Raw genomic sequence first — 18,835 nt, forward strand, 5'->3', positions numbered from 1 at the left:
CTCGTGCGCTCTTGCACAACCAACATGGAGCTTCTCGCCCTCAAGTTTCGTCCCTTCTACCTTCCTCGGGAGTTTATTTCGGTCATAGTCTCTACAGTCTATATTCCACTACAAGTAAATAAGGACAATGCACTGTGTGAACTTCATGATGCTCTCACACAGTTTCAGACGCATCACAGGGACGCTGCACTCATTGTGGTTGGAGACTTTAACAACGCCAACCTCGTTGGCGCAAAACTTCCACCAACACATCACTTGCTCCACCAGGGGCAAGAGTACACTGGATCATTGCTACACATCACACAAGGACAGTTATAAGGCGCAGAGGCAGCCTCCGTTTGGAAAGTCAGACCACGCCGCCATCTTCCTCATGCCAAAATACAAACAAAGGCAAAAACAGGAAGTTCCGGTTCAGAGGGAAGTCACGCTGTGGACGGACCAATCGGTGGCTGCGTTGCAGGACGCTCTGGACGATGCAGACTGGGACATGTTCCGGAGCAGCTCTGATGACATCAACGTGTTTACGGAAGCGGTTGTGGGATTTGTCGGGAAACTGACTGATGAGACAGTTCAAAAGATTACTGTCAAGAGGTTTCCCAACCAGAAGCCGTGGGTGGACAAAACCATCCACGATGCTCTGAACACCCGCACTGCTGCCTACAACGCGGGGCTTATCAGCGGGAACATGGACGAGTACAAGGCTGCGTCATAAGGAGTGCGCAAAGCGTTAAAAGAGGCGAAGCGGCGCTACGGAAGGAAACTAGAGTCACAATTCCAGCACGGTGATTCTAGGGACCTGTGGCAAGGACTAAGAACAATAATGGATTACAAGAGCCCACCCTGCAGACTGGTGAGTGCGGACTCATCTCTGGCGAACAAGCTAAACATCTTCTATGCTCGTTTCGAGGCTGCGGTTAGCAGTGCTAATGGCGCTAACAGTGTTAATCACACTAACGGTGCTAATGGTGCTGCTGACAGAGGAGAGTGTGTCAGAGATCAGAGTCCCCTCACCATCACAGAAAGAGATGTACGGAGAGTGTTTCAGAGAGTGAATACCAGGAAGGCAGCAGGACCCGACAGAATCTGCGGACGAGTCCTGAAAGCCTGCGCAGACCAGCTAGCTCCTGTATTCACAGACATCTTTAATCTCTCTCTGACGCAGGGCATCGTACCAACATGCTTCAAACAGTCTGTCATTGTTCCTGTCCCCAAGAAATCCCAGCCCGCATGTCTCAATGACTATCGTCCAGTAGCCCTCACATCAGTGGTGATGAAGTGCTTTGAAACACTAGTGAGAGACTTCATCACTTCTGCACTGCCTGCATCCATGGACCCACTCCAGTTTGTTTACCGCCCCAACCGGTCTACAGACGATGCCATCACGCACCTGCTCCACACAACCCTCTCACACCTGGACACTGGGAGGAGCAATTATGTTAAAATGTTGTTTGTCGACTACAGCTCAGCATTTAACACTATTATTCCCTCAAAACTCACCACAAAGCTGGAAGATCTGGAACTCCACCCATCCCTGTGTCAGTGGATCTCCAACTTCCTGACAGACAGACCACAAGCTGTGCGTGTAGGCAAACATGTCTCACGCACCCTCACCCTCAGCACTGGAGCACCCCAGGGCTGTGTCTTGAGCCCACTGTACACCTCTGACTGCGTCGCCACTTCCAGCTCCACCACCATCATTAAGTTTGCTGACGACACTGTTGTGGTAGGCCTGATCTCAGACAACAACGAGAGGGCCTACCTGGAGGAGATTGAACACCTGGAGAACTGGTGCCAGGACAACAATCTCCACTTCAACGTCAGCAAGACAAAGTAGCTGATTGTGGACTACAGTAGAAAGCAAAAGAGGAGCTACCACCCTGTTCTCATCAATGGTACGGCAGTGGACAGAGTAGAGAGTTTCAAGTACCTTGGAGTTCACATCTCACAGGACCTTTCATGGACCTGCCACATCAACGCAGCCGCAAAGAAGGCCCGTCAGCATCTCTACCACCTCAGACGTCTAAGGGACTTCAGACTGCCCTCCAAGGTGCTGCAGAACTTCTACTCCTGCACCATCGAAAGCATCCTCACGGGGAACATCACAACCTGGTTCGGGAACAGCACCAAGCAGGACAGGCAGGCTCTCCAGAGAGTGGTACAATCGGCTGAACGTATCACCCGGACCAAGCTTCCTGACCTGCAGACTATCTACAGTAAGCGGTGCTGGATCAGAGCCAGGAAGATCGTGAAGGACCTCAGTCACCCCGACAATAGACTCTTCTCCTTGCTACGCTCTGGGAAACGCTTTCGCACCCTGAAGGCGAACACAGAGAGAATGAGGAGGAGCTTTTTCCCACAAGCTGTCCGTGCCCTGAATGAGAACAGAGACTAGTTCACCACCTCACTCACACACAACCGGACTGCATTTTCTTGCATTTTTTGCACATTCAAACAACAAACTGCACATTTTTGCACATATCCCAGACTTTAACCTGTGCACATACTTATATTTACTTTACTTTACTTTATTTTGCACTCTATTTTATTCTATATGTATATATTTTTAATCTTATTTTGTACTTTAATCTTGCTTATATATTTTATATATTTTATTTGATATTCTACTAGTCTAATTTAGGAATTTTTAATTTAACTTTCCATTAATGTTACTTTGCTACCTAGTTTATATTTTGTATTTTATAGTTTGTATTTTGTGGACGGCGGTCAAAGGTCATTTCACTGCATGTTGTACCGTGTATAACAATGCATGTGACAAATAAAACTTTGAATCTTTGAATCTTAATTTAGGCTGTTCTTTGTAGAAACCCCTGAGAAGCCCAGGTGACGGGGGAAGTTACAAATAAACCAGTCCAGGAGAAAAAAATGAAAATGTTATGATTCATTTTTAACTATTTACTAACCTTCCCCAAAGGTAAAGTAAGGAAGCTGAGATCCAACGCTGACTTCAAAGTCATCAGGATCCCTGGCAAGAGCCTCAAAAAGCTCCAATACATCCAAAACAGCGCCGCCAGGATCCTGATGAGAGTGCGTAAGCGAGAACACATCACACCCATACTCAAATCACTCCACTGGCTTCCCATCGTATCCCGGACCGAATACAAGATTTCCCTGCTAACCCATCAGTGCATCCATGGCAACGCCCCCTCCTACCTCAAGGAACTAATCTCCCTTCAACCATCAACACGTAACCTCCGCTCTTCAAACACCAACCTCCTCAAACTTGTCAAAACTAAACTACGAACTGTGGGCGACCGGGCCTTTTGCTCGGTTGCCCCTGAGCTGTGGAATGCTCTTCCTGCACACCTCAGAGCACCACAGTCAATTGACACTTTTAAACGAGGACTTCAGACCTACCTTTTTAGTAAAGGCTTTCCATGATTGCTTTGGTTTTACTTGTCCTCACGTTTTAATAATTTCTTGATTTCTATTTCCTTAGTTGATATTTGTTTTCTTGCTTTTTTGTTTTTCATATTCGGTAGCACTTTGAGGTTCGGAAGAATGTAAAGTGCATTATAAATCAAATCCATTATTATTATTATTATTATTATTATTATTAATAAAGAAAAAACATCTCTGAAAGAAGTATCTCTAAAGTCTGATGAATCCATGGGGAGAACAAACAAAGTCCACCTAGAAAAATGAGAGAGATTTGAACCAGGAACATCGTGCAGATAGATTTAGAAACCTGAAACATTAGAAACAAAGTCTGACATCTCATGTCAATCTCCTAAATTTGTACATTGGAATGCACTAACACTCATTTCGGGGTCAATTTAGAATCACCAGTCAGCCTAACATGCATGTTTTTGGGTGGTGGGAGGAGGCTGGAGTACCCAGAGACATTTCCACATAGAAATAACCATCTGAGATCAGAACCAGGAACCAGATAGAGCTAACCACCACACCATGCTGCCTGTGGACCTGCATGTCCATATTTGTTTAAACCCTGTTTACCATATTTTTCTGTTTTAATTGTGTATTTATTGGATCTTATTGGTTTTTAGACTGTACAGATAAGTAAATAAGTGTAACCTCGAACTTGAACAAAGAATCTCAGAATCTGTGATGTGCTTTCCCAAATTTCTTTCATATCATTCTATCATAAAATTCTGACTTATGATGAATTATTCTGATTTTTTCACCACAGTAGCCTTCCGGGCTTAAAGCACCTGAGGTGAGGCTGCTCAGCCTCCTCCTTTAGGTTCAAAGTGTTCCGTGCAGCTTCACATCCACAGTCCTCTCACTGCACATCCCTGCCCCGGGGCTTTGGATGTAAATCTTAACTTTAATAAGCATCTCTGCCTCTCACGCCTACTTTAGCCACATATGGCCGACTGTCATCCACTCGGGCCGCTCCGGAGCCGGAAATCCCAGCCACATGCGACTCAGTGTGAAGCTGCCCAACAGAGCAGAAACAGATGGAGCAAGAAGCGGAGAAGAAAGGGAGCAGGGACGTGTTTACGTCCCTGTGTGCACGCGCAGCAGAAAGCGTAATAATGTATATGTGGGTGTTACATTTGATCCGCCTCGATGGACTAATTTCAGAAGCGACTCAGCGGAAAAAATTAACAACACCGTCTCCGATTGGCTGAGCTGCCTGCCACTCATGCCATCCGGCCTGTGGGTGGGTCTCTTTGCTCCCTGTGCCTCACGAGGGCACAGCGCGAGCCCACAGTGTGAGCAGCTGTCGCGCGCTCGTTTTGCGCCTGTAATGCCGCTCCGGTTTTATCGCTCTCAGTGATGGGAAATAACGGCACACCTTGAGTTCAAGGAGTCTTCCTGTCGCGGCAGTATGTGCGTGAGTGTTGCCCCGCGCGCTGTTTAGCGCGAGCGCTGTTCGTGGTGCTGAAAGGAGGTTTTCCGGAGGTTTCCGGGCGTCTGGACGGAGATGGGGAGAGAGCGGCTCTCTGCGGCGGGCTCTCTGCTCGCCTGGAAACTGCTGCTGCTTCTCAGGTGAGCGCTGGTTCCGAGTGCACTTACCTGGCTGTGTTTGAAACACACCTGGACAAAGTTTCACTCATTAAACAACAGAGGGACGCTCCGGTTTTAGAAGGTGTGTGTGTGCTCAGATGTGAAACGGCTCGGTCGCGGTGTGTTCCCATGACACCTGGTCGCAGGTGAGGGTCTCAGGCATGCAGCTGTCTGGGTTTCTCGGTATTTTCCTGTGTTGTTTAAGTATTCAGCTCCGGTACTTCAGTAAAAGTACATCAGGAAGGTAAATAATCACAAAATCCTGCATGAGAGTCAAAGTGTTTTTGTCGAAGAAGCAAAAACTGATCAAAAATCTTCATGTAAAAGTTTGGTTCCTCAGAGTTAATGACAGTTTACATCCGTTAGATGCTTCACAGAAAAGGAAAGAAAACAAAGTTCTGACTGATTTACACTATTTTTAATGTCTGATTGGAATGATTAATAACGGGCTGTGGCATAAAAGTGGAAATATTATCCAGTGATTTTATGTGTATATATATATATATATATATATATATATATATATATATATATACAGTAAAATGATAAAGTTAATGTTGTTGAATGGAGAATAAAGCATTTTTCTGTGAAATGTAGTGGACATATAAGCTTCAATGAAATGATAAAATTAAAGTTAGTGTGAAACATAATGACATCTAGTGGTCAAGTTGGAGATAGCAGCCTCCTGGAATCATATCTGTCTGTAGGCATGATGACCACAAACTGTCTCCTTCTCACAAAACAGCAACTGATTCCTCCGCTTTCTTCTTATTCGCCATCTGCACAGCACTCTTCTGCCACACACCTTTTATGGCAGTAATAAGGCAAAACAGACAAACGTACTTCTTGTGATATTCTGAGTACTTGAGATTTCTTTGTGAGGTTAGGATTTATCAGCCCAACATCAGCATCGGTCCATGTTCAGCTTGTTGACTGTAATCAGCTAAAAAGTGGTCAAAGTTTATCTGATGTTGGGCTGATTTGGTCCTGAAACTGACAGGATCTGTGCAGCAGATATCCAGCAGGTGGCAGCACATTTATTTTGGCTGATAAAGTGTTAAAGTCACTGAAAAGGTCAAAGTTTAACCGGCTGAATGGATGTTTTTAATGTGAAAGATTATAATGAAGACTGTTTAATACGTTTGTGCTCATTCAAAGGTCTGAAAATACGAACTGTTCCATTATTTCTTTTTAACATTTGACAAATGACATTTCAAAGGTATAAAAGCCGCAGGCACCTGGTTGTTTTCCTGCCTTTGATATGGAAGTTTAATCAAGTGGTGCGGAACCAAAGAAAAGAATAAAAAGTGAAGGAAAGAACATCATTGACAACATCCCACAGAGTTAAACAGTGATGCTTAAGATGAAACTACAGCTTCTCTCAGGTGTCAGCGGGCGTGTATCCCAGTTTGTGATAAACCAAAATAAGAAACACGTGGAGCTGCTAAAGTCTGCTGACTTCAGTTCAATAAGGAGAGCTCGAGCTGTCTCACATTTATAATCTGAACAAAGTTTGGTGGTTGGACTTCGATGCAGCATCAAGGCAGAATGTGACTTCTTTCATTAATACACAAACTTTTTGTAAAAACTAACTAGTTTATCTTTAGACTTTAAAATGAAAAGTTTGTGCAAGCTTTAACATGAAAAGCAGCTAAACAGATCAAAGCCCCGGAAAATCTTCTTAGTGGGTCATGGATGGATTCAGAGAGCAAATTTAACAGGCTTATCGTCTGTCACTCAGAGGGAACTGGGCTGGATCCCAAAGACTTTCTCTCTTTGTCTTCTCCTTTTTCTTTGTTCTGCTCTGTCTGAAGTCAGAGGAATCTGCTGCTCTGATCTGAGGGAAATATTTCATATAACTTCTGTGTTTTTGTGCCTAATGCAACACACGTGTGCACGCAGACCTGTCGGTCTTTAATGTTTTAGTTCTGTCTCCTCCTTTCTGTCCACGCCCTGTAAGCTATGCCCATGGCCTCAGGTCTTCTGGGATGAGTTTTGAGTAATCTGTGGGCTAAAAGTTGTTTCAGAGGCTTTTCTGCCCAAAACTCTGTGTGTGGAACAAATGAAAGATTGCTCATATCTCAGTGGATGAATTCAAAGTATATGTGATCCAAGATTTGTCAGAAATAGGCAGAAATAGATCTCACGACTCAGCCTGAGTGAAATCCATGATAAATGTGGCCTCAACACTGATTCAGAATCAACGACAATGTAAAATTCAGTGTATTATTTCAGAAACTGAATGTTTTCACACCTAATCTGGCTCTCCTTCAATAAGCTTAAACAAGCACTCAGCTCTGGAATGAATATTCGGGGTTGTGTGCAGCAGCTTTGAGCAGTTGGTGCCTTTCCTGCAGCAGACCGTGATCAGGCTGCCTTCAGCTGCTCAGGAACACGTTTTCTCCATCTGAAACAGATTTGAAGCACTTAAAATGAACTCCATGCTGTGGATTTTTACACTGCGTCACCGTTGCATTAGATGTATTCACTTTTCTCAATAAATAACCAAGAACGTCCGTGTTTCTGTAGCTGAGGCGGTCAGGAGGCGGCACAGCTCGCTGCTATGAAACCCGTTTGGTCTCATTGTGGTTCTGGGATAAGACCACAGCCGTCACAATGAGAGACGACATGATGTAAAAGAACATTATTATGTTTTAACCTGACAGTTTTGAGCTGTTGGTTTAGCTTCCTGTCAGAGTTCCCTCCTGATTCTTCAGGATGAGAATGCTTTGAATGCTTTTAAAGGTATAGTTCGCCTCTTTTGACATGAAGCTGGATGACATCCCATATTAGCAATATCATTTATGAACATTGACTTACCCCCCGCTGCGTCCTGTGAGCTGCGTCTTGCTTCTCAAAACAATATGCGTTCAAAAGAGTAATACATTTGCATCACAAAATCGTTGTGCAGGAAAAAGTCAGACCTCGCATCGCTTGGTGCCATTTTTGCCTCCCTTGATATCAATGCGTACAGCCACCTAGCGATAGCTGCACCTGTTACGGTGTTTAGTGCTCGGAAGCAGGGGACTGCTGGGTCTGCTCTTCGGTCTGCACAGTTTACATTGGATGCATTGATATCAAGGGAGGCAAAAATAGCGCCAAGCGACTGTGAGGTCTGACTTTTCATGCAAAACGACTTTGTGATGCAAATGTATTACTCTTTTGAACGCATATTGTTTTGAGAAGCAAGACGCTTTATTTGTTTAGCCCCAGCCAATTAGCCGGACTACCTTCGTCAGCGCCAAAACTCTCCTGGAACTCGGCTCACAGGACGCAGCGGGGGGTAAGTCAATGTTCATAAATGATATTGCTAATATGGGATGTCATACAGCTTCATGTAAAAAGAGGTGAACTATCCCTTTAAAGGTCAGACACAGACTGCTCATCAGGACTTCACACAGCTCCAATTAAAAACAGCCATGAGATCCCTTTATGGCTGACTCGTCTCAGTATGGTTCTGTAAGAAAAGAGCTTCCATATTTCCACAGTTTCCTCATGTTTGTCAAAACGTGATCTACAAGAATGAGACAGATTATTACTTTTAATAATCTCCAACTGTGTGAAATGAATATACCTAAAAATGATGCCATCGTGTTTGTTTGCATTCTGCTTTCTGCCTTCATCTACAGAAAACAGCTGAATTCCCAATAAAGCAGCTTTTACTCATATTTCTGATGTCAGACAGCGAAATGAGAATCGGCCCATTAGGACTGAGCGTGGCTAAGTGTGAGGCTGTGGCTCTGCTCTGATACAATCCTGATTTCTATCATCTCAGAAAAATAAATGAAAGACAAGCTCAGCGCAGCATCCACATGTCCTGTGATCAGTCAGAGAGAAAGTTAGAAGCTGCAGCACATCAGGGATGTTTTCTCACACAGTTCACGCTGAGCGTGTGCAGGCAGCCTCTCTGCTTCCACTAGATGTGCATCCACAGAGCCTGCGGTGGGCTCCCCCCGACCCCCCACCTCATGCTGCCGTAAAGGAACGGACACTGAAAGGATTCATTCTGAAAACAAACAGGAAACACTCAGCATCAGTCCTCCAGAGATGGAATAATGTAAAATAAGATGAAGTCTATCTGAGTAACTCCTCCACCAGTAAATGTCAACAGAAGTTTGTTCAGCTTGATGTGGCTTTATAAGCTGACGTAGCTTTGTACAGTGAGATGCCTTCAGTGTTTGCGTCAACCCAAAGCAGGACGTCAGGAAAGGCAGAAAAAACGCCCCCTGTGAGCAACGGCTCCAGAGGCTCCCGGCTGTGGTTTCTTCATTTATCAGCACAGAGGAGTGCAAACATGTGAGCGCTCTGATCCTCGCTGCCACTAAGTTAAACCGATCCAAGGCACAAAGAGACAGAAAATAAGGTGAATCCAACAGTCAGACAGATTTAAGGTGCAGAAAAGTGTCAGAAAGTCCTGCTGAGAACACGTTTTACAGGCTGAAGTAAGAGCAGGAGGAAGTGTTTTCAGGGACATTAGCTTCACATCCAAATTCAGGACGATGCTGGATGATTCCTGGAATGTCGCTGAGTGCCCGACACGAAGCAGCAGGTTCATCGTCTTTAGGTGGAAGACAGTTGTGTTTGCTGTGTGGCTGTTACTCAGAGCTGCTGCTCTTATTCTGTCTGATGTTGCTCATTAAGCTCACATCAGTCTCAGTTCTTACCTAGAAAAGTAAACGTTCCGTCTCGTCTCTTTCTCAGTTCCTCTGGTAGTTCATTCTTCTTCTTCCTCAGTTTCCCCTCTGGCCTGCGGTCAGTTTCCTGACAGTTTACACTCATCTGCTCTCATGTCTCACGTATTAACCTCTTCTCATTGCTGGGGTGTCACATACTGCTGATAGTGTTTAGTCAAAGCTCCTGTTGTCCCTCGCTGTCCTATGATGTCAGAATGTGACGAATCCTCCAACATTACCTGGTAAACGTGAGCTTGCATGATAAAGCTTGGCTTTGATTAAAAGTGGGAGCAAATTCCTCAGAACCCCTCTGACCTGAGACGTTCTGTTGGGAGATTCATTTTGTCTTTAAGTTTTGCTTAAACCTGCTGTGACGTGCACGTGTGCACGTGTGAACAGAAACTGTGGAAAGAGTTCAAATTGTTCATGTTCCTCTGAAGATCCCCGTGTTCTAGCTCAGGACCGCATTGCAGCTGCTGTTTGGGCTCCTGTTTGGTTTGCTTTCAGAAGTCACATAATGGGAGTCTTCTCTGCATCTGGAAAGCTGGAAACAGAGACGATAATTGATCCCGCACTCTGACCTTTTACATGCCACCTGAGATTCTGGACTTTTATTTGGAGCCTCCACTTGTTCTGAAATCCCCACCAGACGAGTCAGTAGCAGCAGGTGTTCCAGATTTACTGTCACTCTGCCTCATCGTGTTCCTGTCAGCCCCGCTCAGGGAAACCAGTCTACCTGTGTGTGCTCTTCTGCACCAGCTCTGGTCTCTGGTGCAGAATTATCTCAGTTTTAGATGTGATCATCTCAGGCTGCACTGAATGCAGAGATGTGACCCTGAACAAACACACGAAAAACTTCCCTGCACTGTGTGAACTTACCTGAGTCTGTGTTGGTCCTCCTGGCTGAACTTACAGCACAGTCTGAGGTTTAAATCCTAAAACAGCTCTGCCCTGTGCGTGTGCGTGTCACTGCCTCTGTTTGACCACAGGAGCACTTGTTACTGCTGAGGGAAACATTTGGCTTGAAAGCTCAGCGCAGTGGTGCTGTGCCTGGCTGTGTGCATGCGGTGCTGATGAGGTGACGGGGGGGCAGGGCAGAGAGGAAGAGCTGGCTGTCTCCACGCTAAGTGAACATTAGGCCTGAGGCAGTAGCCGACCCCATCCCTGTCCCAGCACCGGTCCATCCTGGGCTGGAATGCAGAAAATACCCAAGGGGTGACTGGAGAATGTTTCTGATGTTTGTGTTAATCCAGCAGCAACTGCAGCTGCAAACAGGCTAAAGAGGTCACACATTTACCCAAAACAGGAAGCCAGGCAAGACGTGTCGTCACCTTAAAGTGTCTGACGCCCTCAAACTGTTCTGAAAAGAGCAAAAGTTGAAATGAGTGATGATACTGAGCGTGTCTCCTGGTCATGTGTCTGCGCTGGCATCAGCAGCCTGATTACAGGCGACAAACCTCTCCATCGTTGAAGGAGTCGTGCTGCTGTCCCCGATGAAGCTGGTGAAGCCAACACTTCTGTGAGAAGTCCATCCATCCATTATCTTCGCTTCTTCGGGGGTCGGGTCGCGGGGGCAGCAGCTTTAGCAGAGAGACCCAGACGTCCCTGTCCCCGGCCACTTCCTCCAGCTCTTCTGGGGGGACCCCGAGGCGTTCCCAGGCCAGCCGAGAGACTTCTGTGAGAAGTTTGGAAATGAATTCAGAGGAGAGCAGAAGTCGACTCACTGTCATTATGCAGCTAGAACTGATCTGATCAGACTGCACCTGTTAAACTCCAATCCAAAGGGTCGTAGACTGAACTCAGACTGAAAGCAAAAGTAAAATGACAGTTTTTAATCGAAAATGGAGAAAAGGGTGGTTTCTGTTGAAGAATCTCCTGTCTGCAGAGGCTGTGTGTTTTAGCCCCTCAGTGCTGCCCTCCTTTATCTAAACTGACCGAAAATAACTAATATCTAATGGAGTTTAGACATTAAGCTACAGGCCGGAGCCTTTACCTGCCAGAGTTACAGAACCAGAACTGGAGAGACATGAAACAATAGAATATTGTGTCTATTAAACGGAACCCAGCTGAAGAAGCGAGAACAGTCAGACCCCATCCTGTAAAGATATGATCAACACAATGAGGAACCAGCAGGTTTAACCACACACACCTCTGTGAACCAGCCAACAACAGTGAGGATGATCCACTTCCTCTTCCTCAGCAGGAGCTTCCAAAAATAAAGCCAAAATCTAAAGAGCTGCAGCTAAAAATCAAACGCTTCAGCTACGTTGCTCAGCTGACAGAGCTGTGCCAAAGGATACGCCTCAGCTCAAATCTGATTGGTTTAAACATCACTTCCCCTTCTGAAGGCCTCGGGGAGACTGCAGAGGCAGAAAGCTGATTGCTCAAAAAGTGCTGGAAGCATCAATGTAATGAGATTAACAGACTGATTGGAACGAAATCTGGGAAATACATCAGGGTTTTAATGAAAATGTGTGTCAAGAACAGGTTTGATTCTGAGCATCTGTTGGCCAGCAGAGAAGCTTGACTCTCCTACGAATGGATCTTTTTAGGTCTTTAAACTGAGCGAAGGAATCCGTGTGTCCACTGACAGCTTAAACTCTGGGATCCACACATAAGATCTGTGACATTATTTATGGATGGTATGGATCAGACTTCCAAGAACATTGACAAGTTCTGCCAGTTTGACATTACAGCTTAACTTTGCAAGTACAAAACGTTTCCACGCTGAATCGTCCTGGTTGGAGATTTATCTCAAGGTTGGATAACTCCAGAGAAAGTCTGCAACCAAACGTTACATCACGTGGAAACGTGGCTCTTCAGCTAATCGTGTTAACAGCTCTGCAGGACTGACTCGGACCCATAACTTCGGCACATCCTTCTAGATTCAGTTTGCACTCGCAGCTTTCACTCGTTCATCCAAATGCGTAGAACCCATATGTTTTCAACACATTCAAACATGGCAACACAGTGTCCCGGGCTGTGTGGGTTGTAGCCTACGGCGCCACCTGCTGACCACACGACACACAGACCAGACAGATGGGTGGATTTGAAACATGGCTAATGAAAGCAGTCTTGTTGTGCGTCTTGTCCTCATTCGGCTGACGGTTAGCTGTTGGTGCTCGGGCAGGCCAGGCGTCCTGTTTGCAAGCCTGAAACTTCTCACTGTGATGCATCACGCAGTTCTGAATCTAACCACGCTGACTGGCCTCTGTCTGAGGTAACGGTGAGCAGCCCTGCAGGAAATGATCACACATTCCAGATCTGCATGGCGTGGTTGGAGACTGTGGTGATGTCAGCGCGCCAGCTGATGACTGTTTCCTCTCTGAGCTCAGCTGATCTGAGGTTCAAACAGAAGAGCCAAAAGCATGACTGTCATAAAGCTGACGAGGCCCAGAAAACATGCACGCAGAACAGATGTTGTTCTGTCTTCTCTTCTCTACCTCTTCAACGGTACACAAGAACACTTTCACTCAGGAAGGAAGAAAATTGATTTTTGGTGTTCAGAGAACCCGTCTGACAGCAGCAGCAGCATGCATGCATGGCTAAATAATCTGAAGCTGCAGCAACATCAGGCGGGACCGACGCTGCGAGTTTACAGCAGATAAACAGTAAATAAGAGCAAATATCAAAGGGTTTAGGTCTGCGCTTCCATCAGAAAAGGTCGTAGATGGCTGGAGCTGTGTCACATGTGCAGGTAAAAACAGATGATCTCATGTGGCAGAGACGCACTGCATCTGTAATTCTGCTATAAAAACATGTTGTTCAGGGACGATTGAATGGAATCTAAATATCAGTCCATGTTTGACTCGGACAGATCGCTGGTTTCACCTCAGAGCTGCAAACACTTTCAGTTGAGTTTCAGGCAGAAAACATTTTTCCATCTTAACGTTGTGCCTGAATCGTGTGGAAGACGAGTTGATCTGAGTGAGTTCTGCCTGTATTTCGTGCTGCAGAGTGTGTGGATCAGCAGCAGTATCCCAGCTTCATGCCCTTCTTTTTCAAACCTGACCGCTCCGATGGGTTTTCTTCCAGCTTGTGGCGCTCAGGGCTTACACGGCTAACTGCATCGGTGACCGTTTCTGTTGCTAAAGCCACAGCTCTCAGGCCCTTTTCTCCTGATTTAATGCTTTAATGAACACTTTTCAGTGATATATTCAGTGTTAGCACCTGCGTGACTCCTCTATCAGCCAGCTCACACATTGCAACAGTTACATGAAGTGATGCTGATGATGAAGGACAGTTTAATTCATGCAGATATCAGCAGCAGAGAACTCTCTGAGTCCAGATGCATTCAGTTGTTTCTACCGATGATCATCAGGTTCATTCAGTGATCACACGGATCTGCTCAGATGTTTTCATCCTCTCATCACAGACATGAATCTGTGGTATTATTTAGCTCCAGTGATCTGTTAAACTGTTTTTCTGAGTCAGATTCTATCGAACAGAAGATAATCTGTGCAGCGGTGTGCTGGTCTGTGTGCTCCTGTCCAACACACTTGTTTCTTTAGATAAACTGATTTTAAGGCCCAATTTCACGTTTAATTATTGTATGTTTCTGACCTGCTGGAATAGGTTTGCATGCTTTCATGTTCAGCTCATTGCTGCAGCAACTCTTCCTACTTGAAGGCCTAGTCTACTCTGATTGGCCTGAGGCAGACCAGGGTGTGACATGTGGTGACATCATAAGGTGAAGGAGGAAAGCTCTGCACAACAGATGAGGTGTTTCCAGCTTCTGTGCCACAGAGTTACTGTGTTTCCATCGGTCAGGGGACGGAGGTGCCTCGACGAGTTGAGACATCTTGAACTTTTATTTGATAAGTTGTGAAATCATCTGTCTCAGAAAAACTGTTCAAACTTCCACCCCGACGTGTTCATGATGAAAACATCTTCTCACTCAGAAGATTTGAAGCGTTTTAATCAGCGGCTGAAGCCTTAAACTGACCTGCAGATGTGGCCGGATGTTTGCGGCGTCGCTGGGCTTTTTAAGATCATCTCTAAAGGTCAGAACCGTCCAATAAGCGTCCTCTGTTTATACACTGGAATAATGGGTTGTTTCCCGGGATGATTGGTCTGAGGCAGCGTGGCATGCCGTGCTGATAGGGGGGAATGTTACATAATGGTGGGCATAAACAGAGGTCTCCAGATGCAGAAGGTCTCTCCTCTCTGTCGCCCCATGTTGGCTTCATGGGGCGACAGAGCTTTGGTCTGGTTGCATAATCAGAGAACTATTTATGAATAAATCTGTCAGCACTTCATGCGTCTTCCAGCCGGTCGGGTCTTCTAACGTCTCAGATGCAGAGAGCAGGTGTTGATTATAAATGAAGATGAATCCTGATGCTGAATGTTTGTGATTCTCTTTGAACAACCTTTATGATTGTTGCTTTATGCAGATTTATCTGAGCTTTTGCTTGTTGGGTGATTTGGACGTTTTGTGCTCAGTTTGCGGACATGTTGAGCGGCTAACTGTAATCTCCCTCAGCTGATTAGTAGAATGCCAGATAGGATCAATACTGACGATATTATGGCCACGTCTCAATCTCCTCCCGAAGGCCTCATCACTGAAGCCTCGCAGAATTAACCGGCTGAGTGTAGGTTCATAGAAATGGTGTAAAAAGGAGGACCAACACAGCCGCAGTGGGAGGAAACCACAGCTGTCGCATGCATCTCTTGTTTTATCTCTATTCATGATTCTGTCACATTTATAATTTTAAAGCAAACTTCCAAAAGTCAAGACAGCCACAAACTAATTCAGTCTCTAATTCCCATCATGTTTACCCTAATCAGGCCGTTTTAATACCTAAACCGAACCGAACTAAACTGTGACTGAGAGCAAAGATGATTGGTCACAGTGACAATGACCTCAGAAAGCTCTGGATGGAGTTTCCTGACGAGCAGCCACATTCCTCACCCACCATCGGTCTTTTTCTATTATATTTCAGTGATGTCTGAGGACATGAAGAAGAACCTCAGTTCCAAACCAATAATTTATTCACAACAGAACATGGAAAACATATGAAATGCTGAAAGTGAGACATTTTCTATGACAAAATCAGCTCATCTTGAATCTGATGGAACTGTTGGAACATGAGCAGCAAAAGGCTGGAAAAATAAAAAGAAACAGCTGGAGGAGCATGTTGGAACTCATCAGCTGAATTAGCAACAGGTCAGTAAGATGATTGGGCATAAAAAAAGAGCACCTTAGAGAGGGGCGGAGTCTAGTGCCTGGAACTGTAAACCTGCACATCTGGAAAGGCTCCATCAGTGCTGAAAGGTATAAACAGGTGTTAAAGCAACATCTGCATCTTCTTCAGGGAAGGCCTTGCATACTTCAGCAGGACCAAGTTAAACCACATCCTGCATCTGTTCCAGCAGCACGGCTTCGTAGCAGAAGAGTCCGGCTGCTGCACTGACCTGCTGCAGTCCAGATGATTCACCACCTGTTCTAGGTTTATGAGATTTGAAAATCATTCTGCTTTCATCTTCATTCACATATAATCCCAACTCTTTTGGAATTGGGGTTGTGATGGATTATGTTTCAAACTTTGTTTTGTATGCACATAAAACATCTTGTTGAAGCTGTCCACCATCCCCACACATTGTTTCTGTACATTTCTTTACGCGTTGAACTGTCTAAAAGGGCGTAGAGTTGGATTAAAGTGGCCACATCTGAGCCCTTCCACTCTCAGAGTTACCTGAATGGTTAACCATGACTGCTCTCTAATCCTAAACAAGTGCAAGTTAACCAGGAGGTGACCAAAGTCAAATAAAGTGGGTTAGGAACATAACATAACCCAAACAGTGTTTTGGCCTCCCATGGCTGAAAGCACCGCTCATGACTTTAGTTTGGAGGGAACCCTGCGTATTTACTGTGGATTGAAGAAGCAGCTCTCTGCAGGTTTCACCCTGTAAAATGTCTGTGCGACGCCTCCTGTGCTGTCCTTCCTGTTTCTGTGACAGCCCGGTCCCACGTGCCTGCAGCAGCGGCGTCGACATGCATGCATCAAATAAACTTTCTCTTCACCGTTTCCAGATGAGGAAGTGCTGTGCAACGGAAATCAGCTGAATGTTAGAACTGCAGCCGTTGGGATTTCCTGCTGTGACGATGCAAAAAAAGAGTCACTTTCTACTTCAGATGGGACACAAAACTAAAGACTGGACCTAAGATCTGGTCTTTGTTGTTTCTTCATCTGCTGGCTCATACCCGATCAGACGCCCATGTTTGCTGTAACTTCTCTCTGTTCCTCTGATCCTCAGCGAGCACTCATATCTGCCCTTGTAATCTCCATCCTCTTCACTACTTCTGGTGATGGAATAGAGATGTTGCTAATTCTGTTTTCAAAGGACTTCTATGACTTTCTGTGTTTTCATGCTGTACATGCTTCACGTGCACTGTGCTTCCTGTATTTTACTGTGAAAAAGGTGTCAGCGTGCTGCAAATTCATACAGGAACCTTTGCATGAATGAAACATTGTTTTCACATATTCTGTCTTCTTAGAAACCAGCAGTGTCTCCATCGTTATGTGTGTTTTATAGATGCAACAATACAGCTGCTAGTAGTGATGGTAGTATAGCCACAGCAGAGTAAAACAGGAAGGAAAAACAATGAATTAAATATATTCAGCCGCTCTCTTTAAGTTTCCTTTGTGTGTGAGACACAAAGCTCCAGCTGAGAAGCTCCTACATTATTGATGAGGACTGCTACGCCATGTCACTTTATGTGTCCTCCATTGTTCTTTTATGTTGTAAAAGTGGGTAAAGGACAGAAAAGGGGGAAGAGAGGAAGGAGGGGAGTGTGGAGAAGATGGCGACAGGTAGCGCCACAATGACCTAAGGAGCTTAGCATTTAAGATGCTGTAAGCTGACATCTCTGCTTGGCTGTCACTGTAAACTGTTCTGTCTGAAGACAGAGTGCTGCACTGACTGACAGAGGAAATAATAGGTCTTATATCTTAATGGAGGCTTCACTCTGAGTTCAAAAGAAGCATCGCTTTTGATATGTTGCATGACTTTCCATGGATTCCTAAAATAAACTCATGAATATCTTAAAAAAGATTATTTTTGGTTAAACGCAGAAGCAGTGAGTGAAAAACTAAGTGAACCCTTCCTGCTTCCACAGGAACTAACAGGGTAAGTAGCAGCAAGGAACTGCTGATCAATGCTCTGATTAACTGATCATCAGTCAGTGTGAGCAGCTCTATAAAAGCAGAAGTTCTGTCAGTTTGCTGCTCTGCAGCATTCAGGTGTGTGTTAACACGATGCCAAGGAGGAAAGACATCAGCAATGATCTCAGAGAAGCAGTTGTTGTTGCCCATCAATTTGGGAAGGGTAGTGAGGCCATTTCCAAACTATCTGGAGTCCATCATTCTACAGAGAGAAAGATTATTCACAAGTGGAAAACATTCAGGACAGCTGTCAATCTTCCCAGGAGTGGGCGCCCCAGCAAGGTCACCCCAAGGTCAAAAACCCAAGAGCTACATCTCAGACTCTGCAGGCCTCAGTTAGCATGTTAAAGGTTAAAGTTCATGACAGCACAGTTAGAAAAAGGCTGAACAAGTATGGCTTGTTTGGAAGGGCTGCAGGAGAAAGCCTCTTCTCTCTAAAAAGAACATGGCAGCACAGCTTAGGTTTGCAAAGCTGCATCTGAACAAACCACAAGACTTCTGGAACAATGTCCTTTGGACAGACCAGACCAAAGTGGAGATGTTTGCTCATAATGCACAGCAGCACGTTTGGAGGAAACCAAACACAGCATATCAGCACAAACACCTCATACCAGCTGTCAAGCATGGTGGTGGAGGGCTGATGATCTGGGCTTGTTCTGCAGCCACAGGACCTGGGCACCTTGCAGTCATTGGCCCTCATTTATCAAGCCGTCGTAGAAAGCATCGTTGATATGAGCGGAGAACTCGTCGTACGCAGAGGCTCAAGTGAGATTTACAGAACATGCGTACCACACCAATCCCATCGTAAGACCGAGCGGCTGTTGATAAATCCGGCGGCTGAAATCCATCGTAATTATTCTAATCATGCCTTCTACAAAAGGGGGTTGAGAGGCCGCACCTCAAGAATTTGCGACATGGATAGATGAAAGGCGGCAAAGAAACGCTGTTGACAGCTGGGAACGGCTGTCAACAGCGTTGGCGATGTAAATCGCAGACCGGACGAGT

At 45.4% G+C, this 18,835-nt stretch overlaps 1 protein-coding gene across 1 annotated transcript in view; it reads left to right on the forward strand.

Annotated features, from left to right (window-relative positions):
* Window positions 1–4,682: 4,682 nt before the first annotated feature.
* The window catches only part of glra3 (glycine receptor, alpha 3), a 74,850-nt gene continuing 60,697 nt past the window's right edge, over window positions 4,683–18,835 (forward strand). Inside the window, exon 1 of the mRNA XM_075463293.1 lies at window positions 4,683–4,974. Within this exon, the coding sequence (XP_075319408.1) occupies window positions 4,910–4,974 (65 nt within the window). The 5' untranslated portion in view covers window positions 4,683–4,909. The remainder of the gene's footprint in view (window positions 4,975–18,835) is intronic.

The sequence above is a fragment of the Odontesthes bonariensis genome, chromosome 4 (assembly GCF_027942865.1).
Source record: "Odontesthes bonariensis isolate fOdoBon6 chromosome 4, fOdoBon6.hap1, whole genome shotgun sequence".
Taxonomy (NCBI): Eukaryota; Metazoa; Chordata; class Actinopteri; order Atheriniformes; family Atherinopsidae; genus Odontesthes; species Odontesthes bonariensis.